At 40.1% G+C, this 20,202-nt stretch overlaps 1 protein-coding gene and 1 non-coding gene across 2 annotated transcripts; one reads left to right on the top strand and one right to left on the bottom strand.

Moving 5' to 3' along the window:
• Nucleotides 1–3,000: 3,000 nt before the first annotated feature.
• Nucleotides 3,001–19,812, bottom strand: LTA4H (leukotriene A4 hydrolase). Its single transcript, XM_071764528.1, has 19 exons — nt 19,435–19,812; nt 17,470–17,600; nt 15,258–15,378; nt 14,698–14,766; nt 13,640–13,744; nt 11,773–11,825; nt 11,349–11,421; nt 10,889–11,029; nt 10,658–10,681; nt 9,615–9,685; nt 9,390–9,501; nt 8,258–8,402; nt 8,079–8,182; nt 7,685–7,755; nt 7,056–7,110; nt 5,781–5,876; nt 5,149–5,231; nt 3,832–3,936; nt 3,001–3,518 (listed from the first exon to the last, which is right to left on the bottom strand). Exons 1-19 carry the CDS (start codon nt 19,795–19,797, stop codon nt 3,398–3,400), a joined length of 2,043 nt encoding a protein of 680 aa, XP_071620629.1. The 5' UTR covers nt 19,798–19,812; the 3' UTR covers nt 3,001–3,397.
• A 115-nt stretch (nt 19,813–19,927) lies between these two features.
• Nucleotides 19,928–19,999, top strand: TRNAD-GUC (transfer RNA aspartic acid (anticodon GUC)). Its single transcript has one exon. It is a non-coding gene; the product is annotated as a tRNA-Asp (tRNA).
• Nucleotides 20,000–20,202: the final 203 nt, after the last annotated feature.

The following is a 20,202-nucleotide window of genomic DNA, read 5'->3' as shown; positions in this document are numbered from 1 at the left end:
AGGGATGGGGCTGGAGTCACCCTGTCATGGATTGGTTGGTCATGCTTCCTAGGACTGGAGGGAGAATGGGTTATATCCATACATTGGAATCCAGAGCAGGCTGAGAGCAGGCAGTTCAGGCAGCAAGCCTGCTTTGCTCAGTCCCATGCTGACATTCAAGAACCTAATTCTGTGCTGTAGGTGAGGAAAAGATGAATTTCCCTTCCCCTTTCACATATGCTCTGGAAGATGTTGCTAGAACAGGTCTGACAAATATTAGGCTGCATTTGCCCACTACAGAGGCTGCTGCTGCTATTCCACATGTCTTTTGCAGGCAGACGCGAAGGGCAAAAAGATGTGGAAAGCACCTCTTTAAGATGGCATATAAATAAAATCTAGCAAAGACCACATTTATGCACAAGCTGAAAATACAACACCTTTAGTCTGTGCTGGCCAGGATCGTGTTCCCAGATAAGGAGAGTACTATAGAATTATAGAATCATATAACTGGCTGGGTTGGAAGGGACCTCAGAGATCATCAAGTCCAACCCTTGATCCACTCCCGCTGCAGTTACCAGACCATGGCACTGAGTGCCACATCCAGTCTCTTTTTAAATATCTCCAGGGATGGAGAATCCACTACTTCCCTGGGCAGCCCATTCCAATGCTTGATCACCCTCTCAGTAAAGAAATTCTTTCTAATGTCCAACCTAAACCTCCCCCGGCACAACTTGAGACCGTGCCCTCTTGTCTTGCTGAGAGTTGCCTGGGAAAAGAGACCAACCCCCCCCTGGCTACACCCTCCTTTCAGGGAGTTGTAGAGAGTGATGAGGTCTCCCCTGAGCCTCCTCTTCTCCAGGCTGAACAGCCCCAGCTCCCTCAGCCTCTCCTCATAGGATCTGTGCTCGAGTCCCTTCACCAGCCTGGTTGCCCTCCTTTGGACCTGCTCCAGGACCTCAATCTCCTTCCTGAGCTGAGGGGCCCAGAACTGGACACAGTACTCGAGGTGTGGCCTCACCAGGGCTGAGTACAGGGGCAGAATCCCTTCCCTGGACCTGCTGGCCACGCTGTTCCTGATACAGGCCAGGATGCCATTGGCCTTCTTGGCCACCTGGGCACACTGTTGGCTCATGTTCAGCTTCCTGTCAATCCAGACTCCCAGGTCCCTTTCTGCCTGGCTGCTCTCCAACCACTCTGTGCCCAGCCTGGAGCTCCCCATGGGGTTGTTGTGGCCAAAGTGCAGGACCTGGCACTAGGCCGTGCCTATGAAGTGCACTTCCCAGGTGTGAATTACTGCAGGAGTTTCACCTTGAGACCCACCAGCAGGAGTATCTCTCTCAGAGATACTGTGACACTGCCCCAGCAGAGCAGGATAAAGCCATGACTGCTGATATTTTTTTTTTTTTAGCTCTGACAGCAAGAAATTCAATATAGACAGCAAGAAATTCAATATAGACAGCAAGAAATTCTGGCAGCTTCAAATTCAATATATGATACAGGGGCTTTTATGACAGAATGTTAGCCCCAAACTATTAACACAAAACAGGTGGGAAGCAAAGAACAGGAGCTTTCATTGCAACCCAATAGCTTGAACCAGGACCTGTTAACACCAGATACTCCCTCCTACCAGAACCTTGCCTGGGAGAATCCCTGTTTATTCTGTTGATGCTGTCGCAGAAGCATAATTAGATTTTGGAAGTGAATGAAAGGAACTGTTATAATTTTTCATCTGAAATATATAACATTCTTTTCAGTGAGTTTTGCAACAGAAAGCAGCAATGAGAGAATGAATGGCTCACTAGGTTCTTAATCAAGAAAGCCTGCAAGTTCTTTACACACAAGGAATTTACACTTTTGGCTCCAAAAAAGCCAGTATTTTATTGTGTTTATTAAAAGCTGAGTGGCAGAATATTGATAGAAAGAATTTAAACTGATTTTTTTAGCCTCAGTCACCTAAGAGTTAATTTCTCTATAATTCCTATTTAAACTACTTAGACAGATTTAGCTTAAAGGTGAATGGAAGAATTCAAGATGCCTTGAATTAAAAAAAAAAAATCCAATGGTGTATGTTCATGCCTCAATTTATATTTTACCTTTGAGCACGAAAAGATAAATCTCCTGAGAAGTATGTAAATCTTGCCACTTGAAAACTTAATGCAGATCAGAAATAAATTGAGAGGCTCTCCACTGCCATGCTCTGTGCTATTATTAAATCCAAAAATTTTGCTTTGATTTGTACTTGGTATCTTCCTCATCCCTTGTTGCTCCTTATGGAATTATCTCTGTCAACAGGCATAACTTAACACTAACTGATCACCTCCAGCAGCAGCTCTTCTCAAACTCGCTTCCAAAAACCACCTGTGGATGGCAGTAGTCACAACAGTTCCACCTAAACCATCAACTTGGACCGAAGTGCTGCAGCAGTTCTACAGAACTCACCGCTGAGACTGCTTTTTACCTTATCTCGAAGTTGTTATATTAGTGTAGTAGTGCCCAGAAATGGCTAACAAAGGAAATTACAAAAAAATTTCAAATTTTTTTTAGTCCTTCCTGCAATAACAAGAAGTTTTGAAGATATATAGTGGATTGAAATAATTTAAAGAAGTTACTAAAAGCATAGCAAAATACTAAATCTGAAATATGGTAAAAACCCCACATTTTCACAAAAAACAAATGAATGAACAAACAAGAAAAAAAATCCAGGCCAAACAACAAAAAAATAAGTGAAAGATGTAGGAAGTATTTGAAGTATTTAAGATAACTGTTAGAGCACCACACAGGATTCAGTAGGAATAACAAAGTAAATCTCCCATACTGTGATTCACATGAGAAATTGACTAACAAGGCCATGACAAATAGGACTAGATGAAAATTCTGCCCCAACACAAGAATGCTGTGACCCATTTAGGTCTTCATAATCCTCTTGGACCTACAATAAAAATGTTTCCCACAACAAAGAAAAGTAAATAAACAAAACTGTTGTTTCAAAACCTTTTGTACAGAAAAATACATAGACAAGTAGCCAGTGAAAAGATTTATTTTTTTAGTCTTCAGATACTTGATGCTTCAGCTACATTAGTACAAAAAAAGAAAGCTGTGCACAAAGAGCCATACCATCCACCAGTTCAATTTCCATGGTTTTGAATTTCACACCTGACAAATTACTATGTATCTCAGAACAGTTTCTGTTCATGTTCTACCAATTGCTTGTGAAAAACCATGCTCCTCATTCCAGAGATTTACCAATTTTGTTCTTTTACTTGCAGGTGCAAAACAGAAATTACTGAACCTGATTTCATTTTAAGCAAAGTGAGTACCAAAGCAGCAGAGCATTTTAGGGCATAATCAAGCAGGCATATCAGCAGTTTGTGGAATCAGTGTCTTCTTTCAGAAGATTTCAAAGAAATCAGTAAATCTGTCACTGATCCAGTTTCAAGTCTTTGGCCACAAGCATTGAAGTGGTAGGATGCATAGAGGCTCTATGCTCCAGAAATGTCTTCACAGCCAGATCTCGAGACTTATCAAAATTGTAAAGCTCTCTGTAGAACAGAAAATAACAACACCATTACAAAAATCTATGAAAACATGATGATGAGGATTTTCTTAAGGTTTTACTTTTCCCTTGAAAGCCTTGCATTAAGGTGCATACTGTAAGACTAAACTTTCTCCTACTACAAAAAGTCAGCAACTGGAAAGCCATTCTGAAAACAAGCTTGTTCACAGTATACAGAAAATTCTGTCATAATATTTGGAAGCATAATATAAATACATGTACAAATACAAGTATTAAACATTCCATTATGCTAAAAATGCCAACAGCATGAGCTCCTGCAATTTGGAGACTACTTTTACCTGAACAAGGGTCGAGTGAACTTCATCCTGCCCTGATCTGTTGCCATTTTTAGAGCCAGAGGAATAGCTTCCTCCCATTTAGACTTGATGCAGAGGAGCAGCCACCTGAAAAAGAAAAAGAAAAAATTTCATTTTTATTTTAATTTGCTGTGGCTATTCATCTTGCAATTCTGTTCCCATCAACACTCTTGACAGTGCTCTGTCCTCATGGTAATGAGATTCTAGCTAAGCTCAATACAAACTATTTAATGCCTGACTAGCACATTACAAAGGTGGTCTTTTATATATAAACAGAATTTTTTTTCCAAAGTTTCTCCAGAATGGTCTGATTATTTTCTATACCTATGTATTTCTTTTATATTACAGTAGGGACCAGTTGCATCACTCAGAATGAGAGGTAGTCACACCTGACCAAGTGATTATAACAATAAAACAAACAACCCACAATAAAAACCCCAAACAAAATGTTCCCAGCAATTGGCATATGCTTATTTTGTTTTAAAAATAAGAAGAAATTGATCTTACTACAAGAAGTAAAAACTATATACTGTTTATTAAGGAAGAATAACTGTCACTATTGCAAATGCATCAAAATCTGTAAAAGCAGAAAAATATGCAATACTTCAAGGTATTTGTAAAGATGAGTTATGTCTTCAACAATACCTTTTTCTAGCAAGTGATATGCATAAATGCAATGTGTAAATACAAAACAGAAGAAATCAGGATGGCAACAGAATCAAGCTATTTAGCTAGAACCATTTCCTGCTTGGCTCAGAACATTCTTTGATAATAACTTTTTATCTTAGTTTTTTTTATGAGACAAAAGCTTTGTGACAGCAAGCAGTAGAAGGTGATAAAAAAAACTTCGCACTGTGTTGGAAAAACCCCAAAACACTGGCACATCAGCAGAAGAACTGATTAGGTAAGTCCAGAAGACCTGTGGCTGCCAAAATTTTTGTAAAGACTTTTCAAGCACATCTGAGTCACAGATAGGCTCACTATTGTATTCTCCAATACAAATCCCAAGATAAAAATTACCAGGCCATCAGGTTCATTTGCTGGATGAAAATAAAGCACAGCTGAACCACTGCTCACTTCCAGTTCTTCTACAAGACAATATTTACCCAATGCATAAGTAACAGAAAACCACTCTGGTAAGCACACTTGCACATGCACTTACAAAAAACCCACAGCAACAATAAACAAGAAAAACCCCAAAAGAAAAACAACAGGATACCTCAAGACCACTTATGAGGGAGGACAGCTTGTTTAATGAAAGCAGTTAAGATTAGAAAAAATGCCCATCCTAGAACAAACCTGAATCTTATTTCAGAGTTGTATATAGCATTGAAGTTATACACTTGCTGCATTCGTTTGACATGTGACACTGGAAGAGAACCCTGAAAAAGGAAATTGTGCAGTCAGAATAAGCCAGAGGCACATTTCAAGCCTCACACTTCAAAGCCAAACAGGTTTTCAATTCAAGAAGATTGATAATACAAAGTATTATATAATATAAAAGTATTGATAATACAAAGTATTATCAATACAAAGTATTTCTATTTGTTCCTTTCACCTTCTAGTAGGGAATGGGCAACAATACGTGATAGCAAATCCACACATTCAATACTTGTGAAACACTTAAAAGTATTTTCACTGGTTTATTTATAGCTTAGTTGCTGTAACATCATATACAAATTCAAGCCCCTTATAATTATATTTTTACCCTTCAATCTAAAATAGTCCATATACTGCTCGTTAGCTGAAGAGCCAGATATAACCAGGGAAGCAGAAGGTTTTAATAACTATGTGTGGTGTGAGAGGACTATTTTAGCAAACTTAGAAAAAATGGGTAATTTAATTCCAAAACACACTTTGACTTCTCTGCCTACTTTCTATGATTCTATGATTTGTGTACCAGAATCAAGTTAACCCAGGCGTGCATTTACCTCCAGAAGCAACAGTGCCAGGAACTCAATCAGCTGATGAGATGACATTTCCTTCAGGTCTGCTGAGCTGAATGAGCCCAAATCACTCTCTTTTGCCTAAAAGAGAACGGTTACTTAAGTTTTTAATAGGTGTTTTCAAAGCACAATCAGGTGTACATAAGCAGCTACTACTGAGCCATTCCACATAAAGATACTGTTTTATCATAGAATGATTTGGGCTGGAAGGGACCTTTAAAGGCCATCTACTCCAATCCCCCCACAGGGAGCAGGGACCTCTTTAACCAGATCAGGTTGCTCAGAGCCCCATCCAACCTGACCTTGAATGCTTGCAAGGATGGGGCATCTACCACCTCTCTGGGCAACTTGTGGCAGTGTTTTACCACCCTTATTGTAAAAAAATTTCTTCTTATATTTAGTCTAAATCTACCCTCTTGTAGTTTAAAACCATCACCTCTTGACATATTGCAACAGGTCCTGCCAAAAGTTTGTCCTCATCTTTGTTACAGCACCCCTTTAAATACTGAAAGGCTTCAACAATTTTTATGTGTGCAGGATGTTACTAGAAGGGGAAGAAGGGCTTAAGCTACAGTCTGACATGTGGTATTATTAATTTCAATTTTCACTAGATTTCTCTACACTGATCTTTATAACTCCACTGTCCTTCTCTAAAAGTTAAGTGAAAAAACCAAAGTACTTTTTCTATAAAAAGTAATACAACAAGAAAGTTAAAGATCACATACAAGTACAGTGAAAAGCCACAAAGTAAACAAAAGGAAGTTATGCAGAATGGCCTATAAGTTGTACGAGTTTTATGCTTAAGCTTATGAAATAATTGTATGGTATTAGTTACTTATTTTCATTTGCATATTCCAGGTTTTGATGAGAAATGCATACTTGGTCCAGTATGACATGGGGGAATTACTGCTCTTACAATATAATCAGAAATTAAGAGATGCCTCGGGATTTGTTTTTAAAAAATCAGTAATATCAGAGTTTTTTTAAGTATTCTCAATTTGGTCACTACGTACAAAGGCTGGCTGTGTGCACGTGCCTTGTTAAAATACATACTGCACCTCATGTGCAGAAGTCACAGCAAATCCACAGCCTTATGATGAAACACCAGTCTACAAAATGCAAAATCCCTGTCAGCCATACTATTGCCATTGATATATTCTCTCTCCTCAAATGACAGATTTCCAAAGAGAACAGCTCACTTTCAACAAAGAAAACTAGCTTTTCAAGATAGAGAAACCTCAGCTTCCTTTAACCACTCACTTTAATCCATCTTTGGCTCAAGGCAACACAAGCATTTGCCAGTGTCATATCATACCTGTCAAATATTAAAAAACAAAGGATCATGCTTAGGAAACACAAAAAACTCCTGTAATATTTTAACAAGAATGCTTAGAAATTATTTTTGATTGACTCCACAACTGTTCATTGCAGGCTTCAACTCAATATTACAACAAAATTTACAAAAGATCTTTCATAACAGAATGTATTTCACTTTCAGTTAGAAGCACTTTGTGCAGAGGTGACACTATCCCTTCATTCCATACACTCTGAGCATACACTTCTGAGCATATATGCCAGTACATGTATAATAGCTTATAGCTGAAAATACTGTAACAAACTGCCAGAAAAAAGAATCTTTCCTTGCAACTTTTGAAGTAAAATTAATTTCTACCAGAATAAAAAACTTAGAATACTGACAGTAATATTTAATATTTTTTCTCATATATATATATAAATATATATATATATATATATATATATATAAATTTCTACATAATACTAGGACATTTTCTAGTAAAATGTTGGTGGGAAGACTTTTGTCCTGTTTACAGACTGCTTCTGAGCAATTTGGAAAAGAAAAAGGTGAACTATAAAGGAATGCAGCTTACGTAGGCTTCACTGGTGGCATTCCTGGAGCATGAAACCATGAGTTCCAATCAACTTTATCAAGAACATCTACCTACAGAGCAACACAAATTTTAAATGTTATTTTTAGAGAAAAACACCCCTTGAGAGCCAGTTTCAATAATTTTTTTTAAACATCTCTCCAATTAACTTGGACATTCTGTACTGATTACTTCAAAACAAAATCCCCTTCTAGAAAACAAAAAAGCACAAAATGCAAATTCTTCTATGTAAGATGTGAGGCTACATCATGTTAAGATCTTCAGACAAAAAAAGAAGAATATGAAGAACTGGTCCTTAAAGATGATAATTCCTGAGCTTGCCATGTTTTCACATAATAAAAATGTTTCAAGCAATTAGTCTTAAATCCTACCCTACCTTATCCTTGAAGTAGGAGTACAAAAACATCTTCCAGTCCTCAGTTACTATGCTCTTATAAGCAAACTGCTGAATATAAGCCTTCAAGAAGCCAATGAAGATATCTACCAGTTAAAAAACACAGTTTCAGTGTTTGAAATAAAAACAGGAAACAATAATATATGAAGTCTAACACCCACCTGGTCCTCCAAGAAGCTGTTCAAGGTAAAAAAGCAAAGCAAAACCCTTCTCATATGGAACAGATGAATAAGCAACATCAGGATCTACTTCACTCAGATTAGGGATGAGGTTTGTTAGAGGATTTTTATCTCCAAGAGTATTTATCTGTGACAAAGAGACAAGAAACTACAGTCATCTGGGAAAACTAACTATCTTGCAAATCACTAGTAATCCCATTCATAAAAGCATAGTCCACCCAAAATTAAGATGGCCTTCTCTCAAAGCATTCTCATTTTTTTCCCTGAAGTTCTGAACCTGCACAAAAGACAATTTCCTAATTTTTTTTCTCATTCTGTTTTATCAGTGTCTGATCACATATCAAACAGAAAGATGTTAGAATGAATGACCCTGTTTGTCCAGCTATCTCACATCTAGGCAGCTGATTACTGTCACATGTGGAATAATCATGAGCACCTCAGAAGCAGTATTTATCCCTTTACTAAAAAAGTATGTAAACTACTTGACTTCAATGGGTGCTATAATATATAAAATATATATATATATAAATAATATATAAATATAAAATACAATGAGGAAATATTCACAGTGAATCAGGTAAACTGCATCATGAAACTGAAGGAGGGCTGGAAACATCACTGGCTGGAAATCCAAAAACTGAAGTTTAACTATGCTACCTAAACACAAAAATGGCCAACCCTACTATACAGTAACAGATTAGGAATATGCTCAATTACTAACCAGTACACAGGAAAAGAAATCAGTTACTTGCATGAAGCATTGGAAATTCCAGTCATCATGCCTGCAGGTAATTCTGACTAGCTTTCAGCTGCTTACCAGTATGCTAACAGGTAACATTGCAATTTAGCCATGCCCAGAACAACCAAGAGAGCCTGTAAAGATGTTCAGCCTTACTGAGCATCTTAAAACAGTTCCAGAAGCTTTATCTAATCTGAGTACGTTAAGCTGTTGCCTTGGAAAGAGGTCCTATGCACTGGAATCAAAGTTGTTCATCCTCTACTAGGATGAAAGCTGAGTAGACAAGTCTTATTTGTGAGAAACACATGCAATCAGCTTTGTTTTACTTACGTATATGCTTAAACATAAAGTTATAACAGCTTTAAAAATCTTTACCGTATTCTGCAACTCCCTCCAACCTCCAAGGGCTTGGAAGTGCCGGAACTGCTCACCAAACAACCGGCCACCAATCCTGCGTTCCAGGTACACAGTATGGCCCTCATTCAGCCTGGAAATAAATCAATAAAGTCAGTACTGGCAGGGTGGCAAAATTTGTTTCCTTGGTCTCTTTCCAGATGCACTTCAAATTATCATTTGCATTGCACTGAACATCACACCTACCAAAAATGCTCCCATGTTTTGTTTGTTACCAAGTTTCCTGTCCAGCTGTGAGATATTTCATGAGCAATAACCTAAAACAAAGAAAATAATGACAGAATTACCGTTTCGACTCCTCTGGAAAATGAACATCAAATCTCAACAGAAAAAAATCTTCCTTGGATCTCATTTATTGCACTACACTCCCAAATGCTAGTTAGCATTCACAGCCCTGTAACCTTATCCATATAAATCTTATTTAGAAGACTAACAATATCCTACTGAGCCTTCTCCAGAAGTGATTTTGAATGTCCACAATAATCAACAAAAATCAACAAAAACCAATTTCTCTAGTAGCACAGTGCAGGTACCTGTTAATGACATCACATTTCAGAATACTGGATTCATATCAAGTAATAAACTAGGACTGCTTTCACACCTAAGCAACTGATGCAGTGCTGAGATGTTCTAAAATATGAAATGGGAAGAAAACAGTCACCTCTAGAGAGGTGCAAGTTAAAAACTACCCATGTCAGGTATATCAGTGTTCTTGGGATAGTAACTTATTTTTAGTAGTACATCAGTAGAAAGCCATTTGAGAGAAACCAGCATCCAGAGTACGCAACTCTCTGGAAAATAGAAGAATTCACTCAAATTGCAGTGATGATTTTTAGTTTAAAGAAAAACTGTACGTGGTGTTAGTTCTAGTGCACAGACAGGTATCCAGAGGAAGAAGCTCCTGCAAACAATTTCTATGACATCAGTTCAGTTCCCTTTTTTAAACTTTGCTATAGACAGGACAGGAGAACAGCTACTGAGCAGCTAACTTCAGTCACTCCTCTATGCACGCAGGCATCTGTGTTGTTTTCATTTGTTTTTTATGCAAAACAAATACATCTCCAGTTTTCTACAATTTAGAACTAAAATTCACTTAAGACTTTGAGTTACTGTGTTAACCTTTAATTCCCCCCATGAAATAGAGACCACGTCTTCAGATATCTGTCGCAAAGGAAGAAACAACATCAAGTTGTGCTCTACTTGAAAAACTGAATTTATTTTGCACTTACGTTTGACAGAGATCGATCACCTGCCTGAAAAAAACCAAACAGTTGTCAGTTCATCAGTTCAAGTAAATCTTAAAATATACCACCTAATGTACTTTCATGTACCATTCCTAACTCCAAAGGAGGTAGGAATGTTTATAGTTTTTTTTTTTCTAGGGGGAAGGCTAATAAAATTTATGGATTGATGTATAAGCAAGCCCTAAGGAAAAGCTGACATTTATCAGTTACACTTACCAATAGAGTTGGAGTTACAAAAGTAAGACAAGGGTTCTCCATACCACCATAAGGGAAAGAAGGTGGTAGGACCAACAAATCATACTGCCCCCATACATAGGGTCCTGCTAAATCTTCTGCTGTTTTCAGCATAGCTTCAGCCTGAAACAAGAATTCACATTAGTTTCTAACATGACTTCTGACTACAAAAGCTGAACAAGTAATAAGCTACTGATCCCACATTTTATTCTCTTTCACTTTGTCATATCCCACATGCAAAATGAGTACAGGTCTGTACTGATTAAGTAGTAGTTCTACTTAATGCTACTTAAGAACAGCATTTTTTGGGGTGAGAGGTAGAGAAAGGAGGACTATGGATGAACGAAACATTGAACTACTCTGTTCCTTTTCTAGACCCAGTTAGCTTACAACCGTTAGTGTTACAAAACACTTTACAAAACACTTTTTGTTAATTACTCACCTCAGCAAATTCATAGGCTGATTTATCCACTAGCTCCTTTTCAGCCCACACCAGTGTCCTTGGGCCAATCTTTCTGTTGAAAGTAATAATGACACTGAGATAACGTGAACTGGAAATAATGCTATAGAAAATCAACACTAGAAAAAACTTTGGAAACCAAACAAGCCACATACATTCACAGCTCAGAACAAAGAATAGGAAACACATTTACATCTTTTAAAATGCTGTGCAGTCCTAATGTAAAAGCATTATTATGGGCTGGATTAACCCTATGCAGATATACGAGTCTGATACAAACAACCAGGTTCACTGAATCTTTAGGACCTTTTATAACTAGATATGTGACTGTGAAACAAAAAAGAGAGAACTCCGAAGATTTATTATCATTATTATTATTATTTATACTTTGTGCAGATTCACTCACCTACTTTCTAAAGCTCCAACCACTAAAGCAATCAAGTAGCAAGGTATGGGAACCTGATGGAGAGCATGAGTAAAAAAAGCATTTGTAATATGAGTTATGACCACCACTGATTCAGTCCAAGAAAAATAAATATAACTAAAGAAGTAGATTCCCTCCATAGTTTCCTGCCCTATGGTATGCTAGAGGCATTATTTTTTTCCTTTTAGCTGCCTGTTCAACAAAATTAACTAAGCTCACCAAGAGACCCCATGAACACCGCAACTGTAACCCAAAAAGCTGTGAGAACAAGAAAAGCCAGGAGGGTAAATTGAGATTACTACTTCTGGAGAAGTGGAATCATCAGACTACTGCACCACTTAATAAAACTTCATCCTGACAATGTCAAGCTTTAATTACCCGGAGACACTTTTCATAAAAGCCAAAGTTTTCACCTTGGAAAAAAAAAAAAAAAATCTCTATTGTCACAATTTGCCTAATGTCAAGTTAAAAATTCCAATGCTCAGCTTCACTGATAACATCTTGGTAAGCTGAAGATTTGTAGGATCTGTGTTTTAAAACTCATTCCCGTATTACTCAAGTCTGCATATTATTTCTCAAGAGTCAGTGAAGACAAAGTGTTTTGCCTGTTTTAAGTATAGTGACCATTTTCAAAACTCAGCAGGGTTTTTTGGGAATGCCAAAATGACAAGTAAACATCAGCAGCACCCACGGATATTCCAAAGTCAGAAATTTACAATACACTGTATTTTTACAGTGGCAAAGAACCACTGTCAGTCAGGTGACTGAGCTGCAGTAGAGGAAGCTAAACCCAGTTGGTGGTTGGTCACAAGTGGTGTTCCCCAGGGCTCAGTGTTGGGGCCAGCTCTGTTTTAAGATCTTAATCAATGATTTGGGCATGGTGATCACGTGCACCCTTATTAAGGCTGCAGAGTTTGGTGGGATTGTTGATCTGTGTGAGGGTAAAAGCTCTCTGCAGAGGGATCAGGAGAGGCTGGATCAATGGGCTGAAGCCAGTTGTATGAGATTCAACAAGGCCAAGTGTCAGGTCCTGAATTTGAGTCACAGCAGCCCCAGACAACACTGCAAGTTTGTGGATGTGGTTGGAAAGCTGCCAGACAGAAAAGGACCAAGTGTAGATCAACTGCTGGCTGAATATGAGCTCACTCTGTGACCATGTTGCCAAGAAGGCAAACAGCACCCTGGCTTGTATAAGAAATAGCATGACCAGCAGGACTAGGGAAGTGATTGTCCTCCTGTGCTCAGTGGTGATGAGACCACACCTTTAATACTGTGTTCAGTTTTGAGCCCCTCAAGGGCACTGAGGTACTGGAGTGTGTCCAAATAAGAGCAACAAAGCTGGTGCAGGGTCTAGAACACAAGTCTTATAAGAAGCAGATGAGGAAACTAATGCTGTAACCTGGAGGAGGCTGAAGGGAGACTATCACTCTCTACATCTACCTGAAAGGAGGTTGTAGTCAGGTGGGTGTTGGTGTCTTCTACCAAGTAGCAAGTGATAGGACATGAGAAAACAACCAGGAAAGTCTGGGGAGGGGAGGTTTAAATTGGATGTTAGGAAGAATTTCTTCACTGAAGCATTACCAGGCATTGAAACAGGCTGCCCAGGGAAGCAGCTGAATCACCATCCCTGGAGGCATTTAAAAGATGTGACAATTAGGGACTTGGTTGAGTGGTAGCCTTGGCAGTGTTCAGTTAACAGTTGGACTCAATGATCTTAACAGTCTTTTCCAAACTAAATGATTCTGTAATTCCTCAATGCTATCTATCAAAAGCCTGTCTGAAGTGATTGTGAACTGCATGAGTTAGGAATAAGACCTCAGGCATCTGCTTACCAGCCTGCAGTACTTACATTCTGGCTGAAACGGTAAATCTTCTGACTGCTGTCCTCTGGGTCAGGCACCTCTCCATCACGAGCAGCACTCATAAGAGCCACCAGCTCTTTAGGAACAGATATCTGAAAGAAGGTGGTTATGCAACTGTGAGGAACTCAGCTGGCACACAAGATTATAGAATATACCAGAAGCAGCAACAGCCAAAAGAGTAGCCCAGATTCATAGAATCATAGAATTGGCTGGGTTGGAAGGGACCTCAGAGATCATCAAGTCCAACCCTTGATCCACTACCGCTGCAGTTACCAGACCATGGCACTGAGTGCCACATCCAGTCTCTTTTTAAATATCTCCAGGGATGGAGAATCCACCACTTCCCTGGGCAGCCCATTCCAATGTCTGATCACCCTCTCAGTAAAGAAATTCTTTCTAATGTCCAACCTAAACCTCCCCTGGCACAACTTGAGACCGTGCCCTCTTGTCTTGCTTGTTTTTAAGTCCTCCACCTGAAGTAGAATGCAAGGCATATAGAAAAGTCTGTCTTAAAGGTTGGCAACATTTAATTAGCCAAAAGGACTACCAGAAGTTGAAAGTTTCACTATGATTCAGACTACGAACTGTAATGTCGCTTTGGACATCTTGATTTTTGCTTCCTTAAAACACCTGGACTACTTATGCCAGGAATGCAAAGATCTCCCAACTATGTCCCTGAGCATATTACTTAATGCTTTATATACATATGTGAGTGTCTTTTCAAGTATTTTTACTTTACAGTACTCTTTGTTGTGTTACTGTCAGCTTTCCCTATTTAAGAATGTACTTCTTTTCCACTTTTTTTTGCTTTCTTTCTTTTGGAAATAAAGACACATGTGAATGCAAACAAGATGAGATATATAAAAGAAAATGGTAAAGCTGAAGAAGTACCACATGGAAGATAAGCAGGTTTGGAGTTTTACATTAAGCTAAAAGTCAGTATTCTCTCTTTTTATTTTAGGCCACATGACAGCAAGTACAAAAAAATTTTCACCCATTATGGTTGTTCTCTTTATTTAGTCACACATGACTTAGGTTCATCTACCTCTGCATAGTATGTTAGCTTCACAGCAGGTGTGTCTTGGCATGGAAAGATGGCTCTGCAGTGGGTAGCCTGGAGAGGAAGGGAAGAAAATAGAAAAAAGCAAAAACATAACAATCTTTCTAATGCAGAGGACTAGAAATAAATCAAACTAATACATTCTATAGGTAATCCATACAGGCCCTACACAGAATTCATTATCTACAAGCCACTACTTCCTACTGCTTGTAGCAGTTTTCATAGTTAAAGATTTTCTAAAAGAAATAATGGTAGGCAAGACAGATCAATAGCCACATATATTGCTTGCAAAGGTCTGCATGTTCTTTGCTGAGAATACTGGAAAGAGTAAAGCAGCCCTGGAATTAGCAGCAAACACATATTAGTCTCAGCAGTATTCTGACTTACTAAGTGATTTATTTTAGGACCTTTGACACATACAATTAGAAGTTATGGGCTCATGTACTTTTGCCTGTTTGCCTTCCTCTTCAGGTCTCTGGAAACCAAGAGGAATTACAGTGGTATATAAACAGAAGTTTAAAAAAAAAAATTATTATCCACTCAACCTGACACTGGCTGAAGAGAAATGGGTGTTCCTTTCCAGAAGTTTGCTCTGGAGAAAACCACTGAAGAGCTGAAGACTTTGGAGAGCTTTCAAAAGAGATTTCAACAATTGCTTCTTGTCCCCTGAGTAACAAAGAACAGGGTCAGACTGTTTTGATGCAGCTCCTGATCACTACTGAAGTTCTTCTACAAAGACTTATGGAAAGCAGGCCTGCAGCACTGTCTCAAAAGCATTAAAAATAAACAAGTAGCAACAATAAAAATTTTTGCCTTTGTATTATGACAGTAAAATTAAGCTGGTTTGTTTAAATTTTAATGTCCCAAGACAATTCTAGTTTTGTTTTTACCAATGAGAAACTTTTCTTCTCTCTTCGAGGAGAACATGGACTTTAAACTATTTGAATTAGCCACATACATTTAGTTTTGTCACAACTAACATAGTACACAAAAGTATAAAAAAACCCACTGGAAGAAGCAAACAAAGATGTTTAAAAAGCTTAAGAACATACATGCCTTAATAACACAGGATTAGTGTATTTTGTAAATAAAAAAATTAATCTGATTTTATGTATGTTCTGCAAGTATGATCTGTAAGCAGAAAAAATACATTGAAAATAGTAATTACTAGAAAATCCTATTAAAAATAGGGTTAACAAGAAAAATTAAAACTATTCAACAGATTTTATTCAAAATATCAGAACTGGCATAAAGTAAAATCAGCTCTATGCAAGACAGGTATGAGCTTGCTAACAAGAGAACACACAAACACACCTGACAACATTCATACCCAAAAAAATGTATCAAACCCATCACTGGCACCAAAAGAACACAGAAGTACTTGCTTCTGTTATCTGCAAGTTCCAGGTTACACGTACAGCTCTCTGGAATTACCAGTCCAACCACAAAGCAGAACAAACTTCAGCTAATCACAGAAGTTGGCCACTGGATAAGCTGACCAGATATAGATATCTGGTTTCTAAATGGTATTCCAAAGTACATATTTGACAAGAAGAAAGAATAATTTGTATCATCATAAGGCACGCTGCTTACTGAACACTTCCAAACATAACTCCTACTCTTTCTTATCATACTTTTATTGATATTCACATAGTGAAATATACCTCACAAAAGCTTATGCATTCTTACGATCACAAATCGTAACTCCCTATTTGTAGCTTTTTTTCTTACAAGGAAATGTAGCAATAAAAAAAAAAATAATAAAAAAAGCTTAAAAGTCAAACAAAAGAAACAAGGCTTATGTTTCTGCTGTGGCCTGTTTGTTCAGGTACTTCACTTGTTCCATTTCATATCAGATCATAAGTGTTTCCTCAGTATGATATTCCTTTCTCTTCTGGATTATGTCTGTTTCTACGTTGCACCAATTCAGAGAAAAAAAAAATAAAAAAATTGGAAACCAGACACGAGTCTGTAGAGGCAGTAACCAGTTTTGAAAAGAAAACAGTAAGAAGCAACATAGTATATAATCTTATTCAAAAAAAAAGAGGACCTCTACATAGAATGACAGCTTTCAACTTTGGCACATGACAATACCATGGGTTTCCAAGATACAAAGCAAACTGATAAAAAATGTATTGTAATTTAGCAACAACTTTTTAATTCATGCAACCTAGGAGGTAGCTAGTTAGTTCATTTTCCATGATAAGGCCAAAAAGAAGTTTCATTTTTTTAAGAACTTGGGCTTACACCACTGTCAATACAAAAAGACATTTACTATTTGGAAATGTGTTTTTCTATCTAATCCAAGTGGTGACCTACAGTTCTACAGCAATGTTTTATCAGCTCTTTGTAAATCAGCTTTTATCAGTATTTAAGAAAGGAAAACAGGGGCTATAACTCCATATGGGCCTTACTGTAGCAATTCTGATAAAATTCAGGTAGTTGAAGCTGAAAGAATATTAATTATAAGAAGCACTGGAAAAACTGTGGTAACCTGCACATCACTTTTCTACTTACTTTGAAAAGCCATTTTGTACATGATATAAGATCCAAAAAAAGATATTAAGACTCTGAAAGTTTTGGTGGTCAAATGATAGCCCAATGTGAAGTCCATGTACAAGATCATATAGCAAATAAAAAACCCATCCTCATACCCAAGTCCACTTGCAAGCTTGACACAACAACCCTACAGGAGAGACAAGCAGCTTATACAGTGCATTCTGGAAAAGACCAAGTGTAACAAGCAAAATTGTGTACCTTCTCAGTTCAAAAGGGAATGTGATTTCCAGAGGGGTCCCCTTGAAACTGTGCTTTTCTCCAAAAACAAATTTTGCATCTTGTCCATTTACAGTCACTTTAAATACCTGTAGGTCTTTTGTATCCAAAACCTGTAATGAAGCAAATATTACATAGTTGTTAATTATTCAGAATTTCTAACACTCATGAAATCTTAAAGGCATGTCTATTTGAAGAAAAAGGTATTTATCCTTACTAATAAAGATCAGAAAACTGAGTAACTGTGTTGACTTCTGGGGACCAGAATTTTAATATGGCAGGGGAGGGGGAAAGAGGGAGAAAACTAGCTTCTGACCATCAAAGTGGAAACAAGAGTTCATTATGTAAAACTACAAAGGTAAAAGACAGTCACAGGACTTCTAAGAAGTAAGAAGAGTGTCAGAAGAAACCCTGCCAAGGCTTCCAACCTGGGACTGGCTGCTATGAATCAGGACTGCCATGCAACAGAAGGTTACTTAAATAACATAGCATCCCCGAAGGCATCACGAGTAAAGCTCTGGGTTTCACTATTACAAAAGATGCATTTATTAAAAAAAAGCAAAAAAGCACCCCTTGCAAAAGGACTTCATGGAGCTAACAGAAAAATCCCACAAAACCGAAACTTCCCTTTGAACACAAATTAAAGCTGAAAAGGTTTTGGGTTTTTTTCCCATCTTTTCGGCAAAGGGCTGCTCGCTATCCAAGACGCATTTCTCTCCTTCCCTTGCACACCGCGTGACAAGAGGGAAACCCGGGATGCCCAGCGGCAACACGGAGCTGCCCGCCCCAGGGAGAGCAGCACCCTGGGGAAGGGAAGGAAAGGAGTGAAGGAAGGGAAGGAGTGAAGGAAGGGAAGGAGTGAAGGAAGGGAAGGAGTGAAGGAAGGGAAGGAGTGAAGGAAGGGAAGGAGTGAAGGAAGGGAAGGAGTGAAGGAAGGGAAGGAGTGAAGGAAGGGAAGGAGTGAAGGAAGGGAAGGAGTGAAGGAAGGGAAGGAGTGAAGGAAGGGAAGGAGTGAAGGAAGGGAAGGAGTGAAGGAAGGGAAGGAGTGAAGGAAGGGAAGGAGTGAAGGAAGGGAAGGAGTGAAGGAAGGGAAGGAGTGAAGGAAGGGAAGGAGTGAAGGAAGGGAAGGAGTGAAGGAAGGGAAGGAGTGAAGGAAGGGAAGGAGTGAAGGAAGGGAAGGAGTGAAGGAAGGGAAGGAGTGAAGGAAGGGAAGGAGTGAAGGAAGGGAAGGAGTGAAGGAAGGGAAGGAGTGAAGGAAGGGAAGGAGTGAAGGAAGGGAAGGAGTGAAGGAAGGGAAAGGGAAGGAAGGGAAAGGGAAGGAAGGGAAAGGGAAGGAAGGGAAAGGGAAGGAGTGAAGGAAGGGAAAGGGAAGGAGTGAAGGAAGGGAAAGGGAAGGAGTGAAGGAAGGGAAAGGGAAGGAGTGAAGGAAGGGAAAGGGAAGGAGTGAAGGAAGGGAAATGAAGGAGGGAAGGGAAGGGAAGGGAAGGGAAGGGAAGGGAAGGGAAGGGAAGGGGGGAAGGGAAGGGAAGGGAAGGGGGGAAGGGGGGAAGGAGGGAAGGAGGGAAGGAGGGAAGGAGGGAAGGAGGGAAGGAAAACGAAGAGAAAGAAGGAGAGGGAAGGAAGGAGAGGGAAGGAAGGAGAGGGAAGGAAGGAGAGGGAAGGAAGGAGAGGGAAGGAAGGAGAGGGAAGGAAGGAGAGGGAAGGAAGGAGAGGGAAGGAAGGAGAGGGAAGGAAGGAGAGGGAGGAACGGAGCAGAAGGACGTGGGAGACAGCTGAGGGGGAGCGACGCCAAGGTGGTGAGAGAAGACGGAAAGGGCGAGGGGTGAGGGTCCCCTCACAATCCACACCCACCCCGCCCCTCTCCCGGGGATACTGCGGGGACCCCTGGGAGGCTGCGGGCAGCGCCGCCGGGGGTCCCGTTCCCACCCCCCCTTCCCCGCCCGTTACCAGGCAACGCAGCGCCTCGCGCTCGGCGCGCGCGGTGAAGGCCGCCGTGCCCCGCAGCGCCCGCGCGGCGAAGTCCACGCGGCAGCGCAGGTAGAGGTGCCGCGTGAGGCAGCGCGAGGGCGAGGCGAAGGAGCTCGGGTCCGCCGCCGCCGCCATGGCCCCCGAGCTGCTCGCGAGCTGCCCACGAACTGCCGCGCGGTACCCGGCACCTCGGGAGCAGCCCCGCCCACCGCGGGGGGAAGGAGGGGGAGTGGAGGACCAGGGGGAGGGGGCCCGCGCGGTGGCATCTGGGAGGCGTAGTTCCGCCTTTTGCGGGAAGCGGGAAAGAAGCCCTTGTGGAGAACTACAACCCCCGTGGGGCATTGCGGGAGGGGGTGGTGCGTGCCACACCGCCAAGCGTGATTGGTCACGATGATCCAGGGTCTGCCCACCACCAGGCCGTGAGCCGGCGGAAATCATTTGAGGGCCTCTCGGGGAGGGTTATTCGTACAGCTCCTCGTTAGTATAGTGGTAAGTATCCCCGCCTGTCACGCGGGAGACCGGGGTTCGATTCCCCGACGGGGAGGTACAAGAAATTTTCTTTCTTATTATTTTTTGCCCCTGTTTTATTTATCATCCGTCACCGGTGCGGCCTCTATCCTGAAAGCAAAAAACAGTTTTTGGAAGAGTGCTGCGACTTTAAAACAGGGAGAACGTAAGATAAGCACAGCGGGGACCCAGCTGCCTGAGGCGCAGGTCCTGCCCCGACCCTTGCCTCAGGGCTGAGAC

Source organism: Heliangelus exortis, chromosome 1, assembly GCF_036169615.1.
Source record: "Heliangelus exortis chromosome 1, bHelExo1.hap1, whole genome shotgun sequence".
Taxonomy (NCBI): Eukaryota; Metazoa; Chordata; class Aves; order Apodiformes; family Trochilidae; genus Heliangelus; species Heliangelus exortis.
The sequence above is the reverse complement of the archived record's forward strand: the minus strand, read 5'-3'. Positions and strand labels throughout refer to the sequence as shown.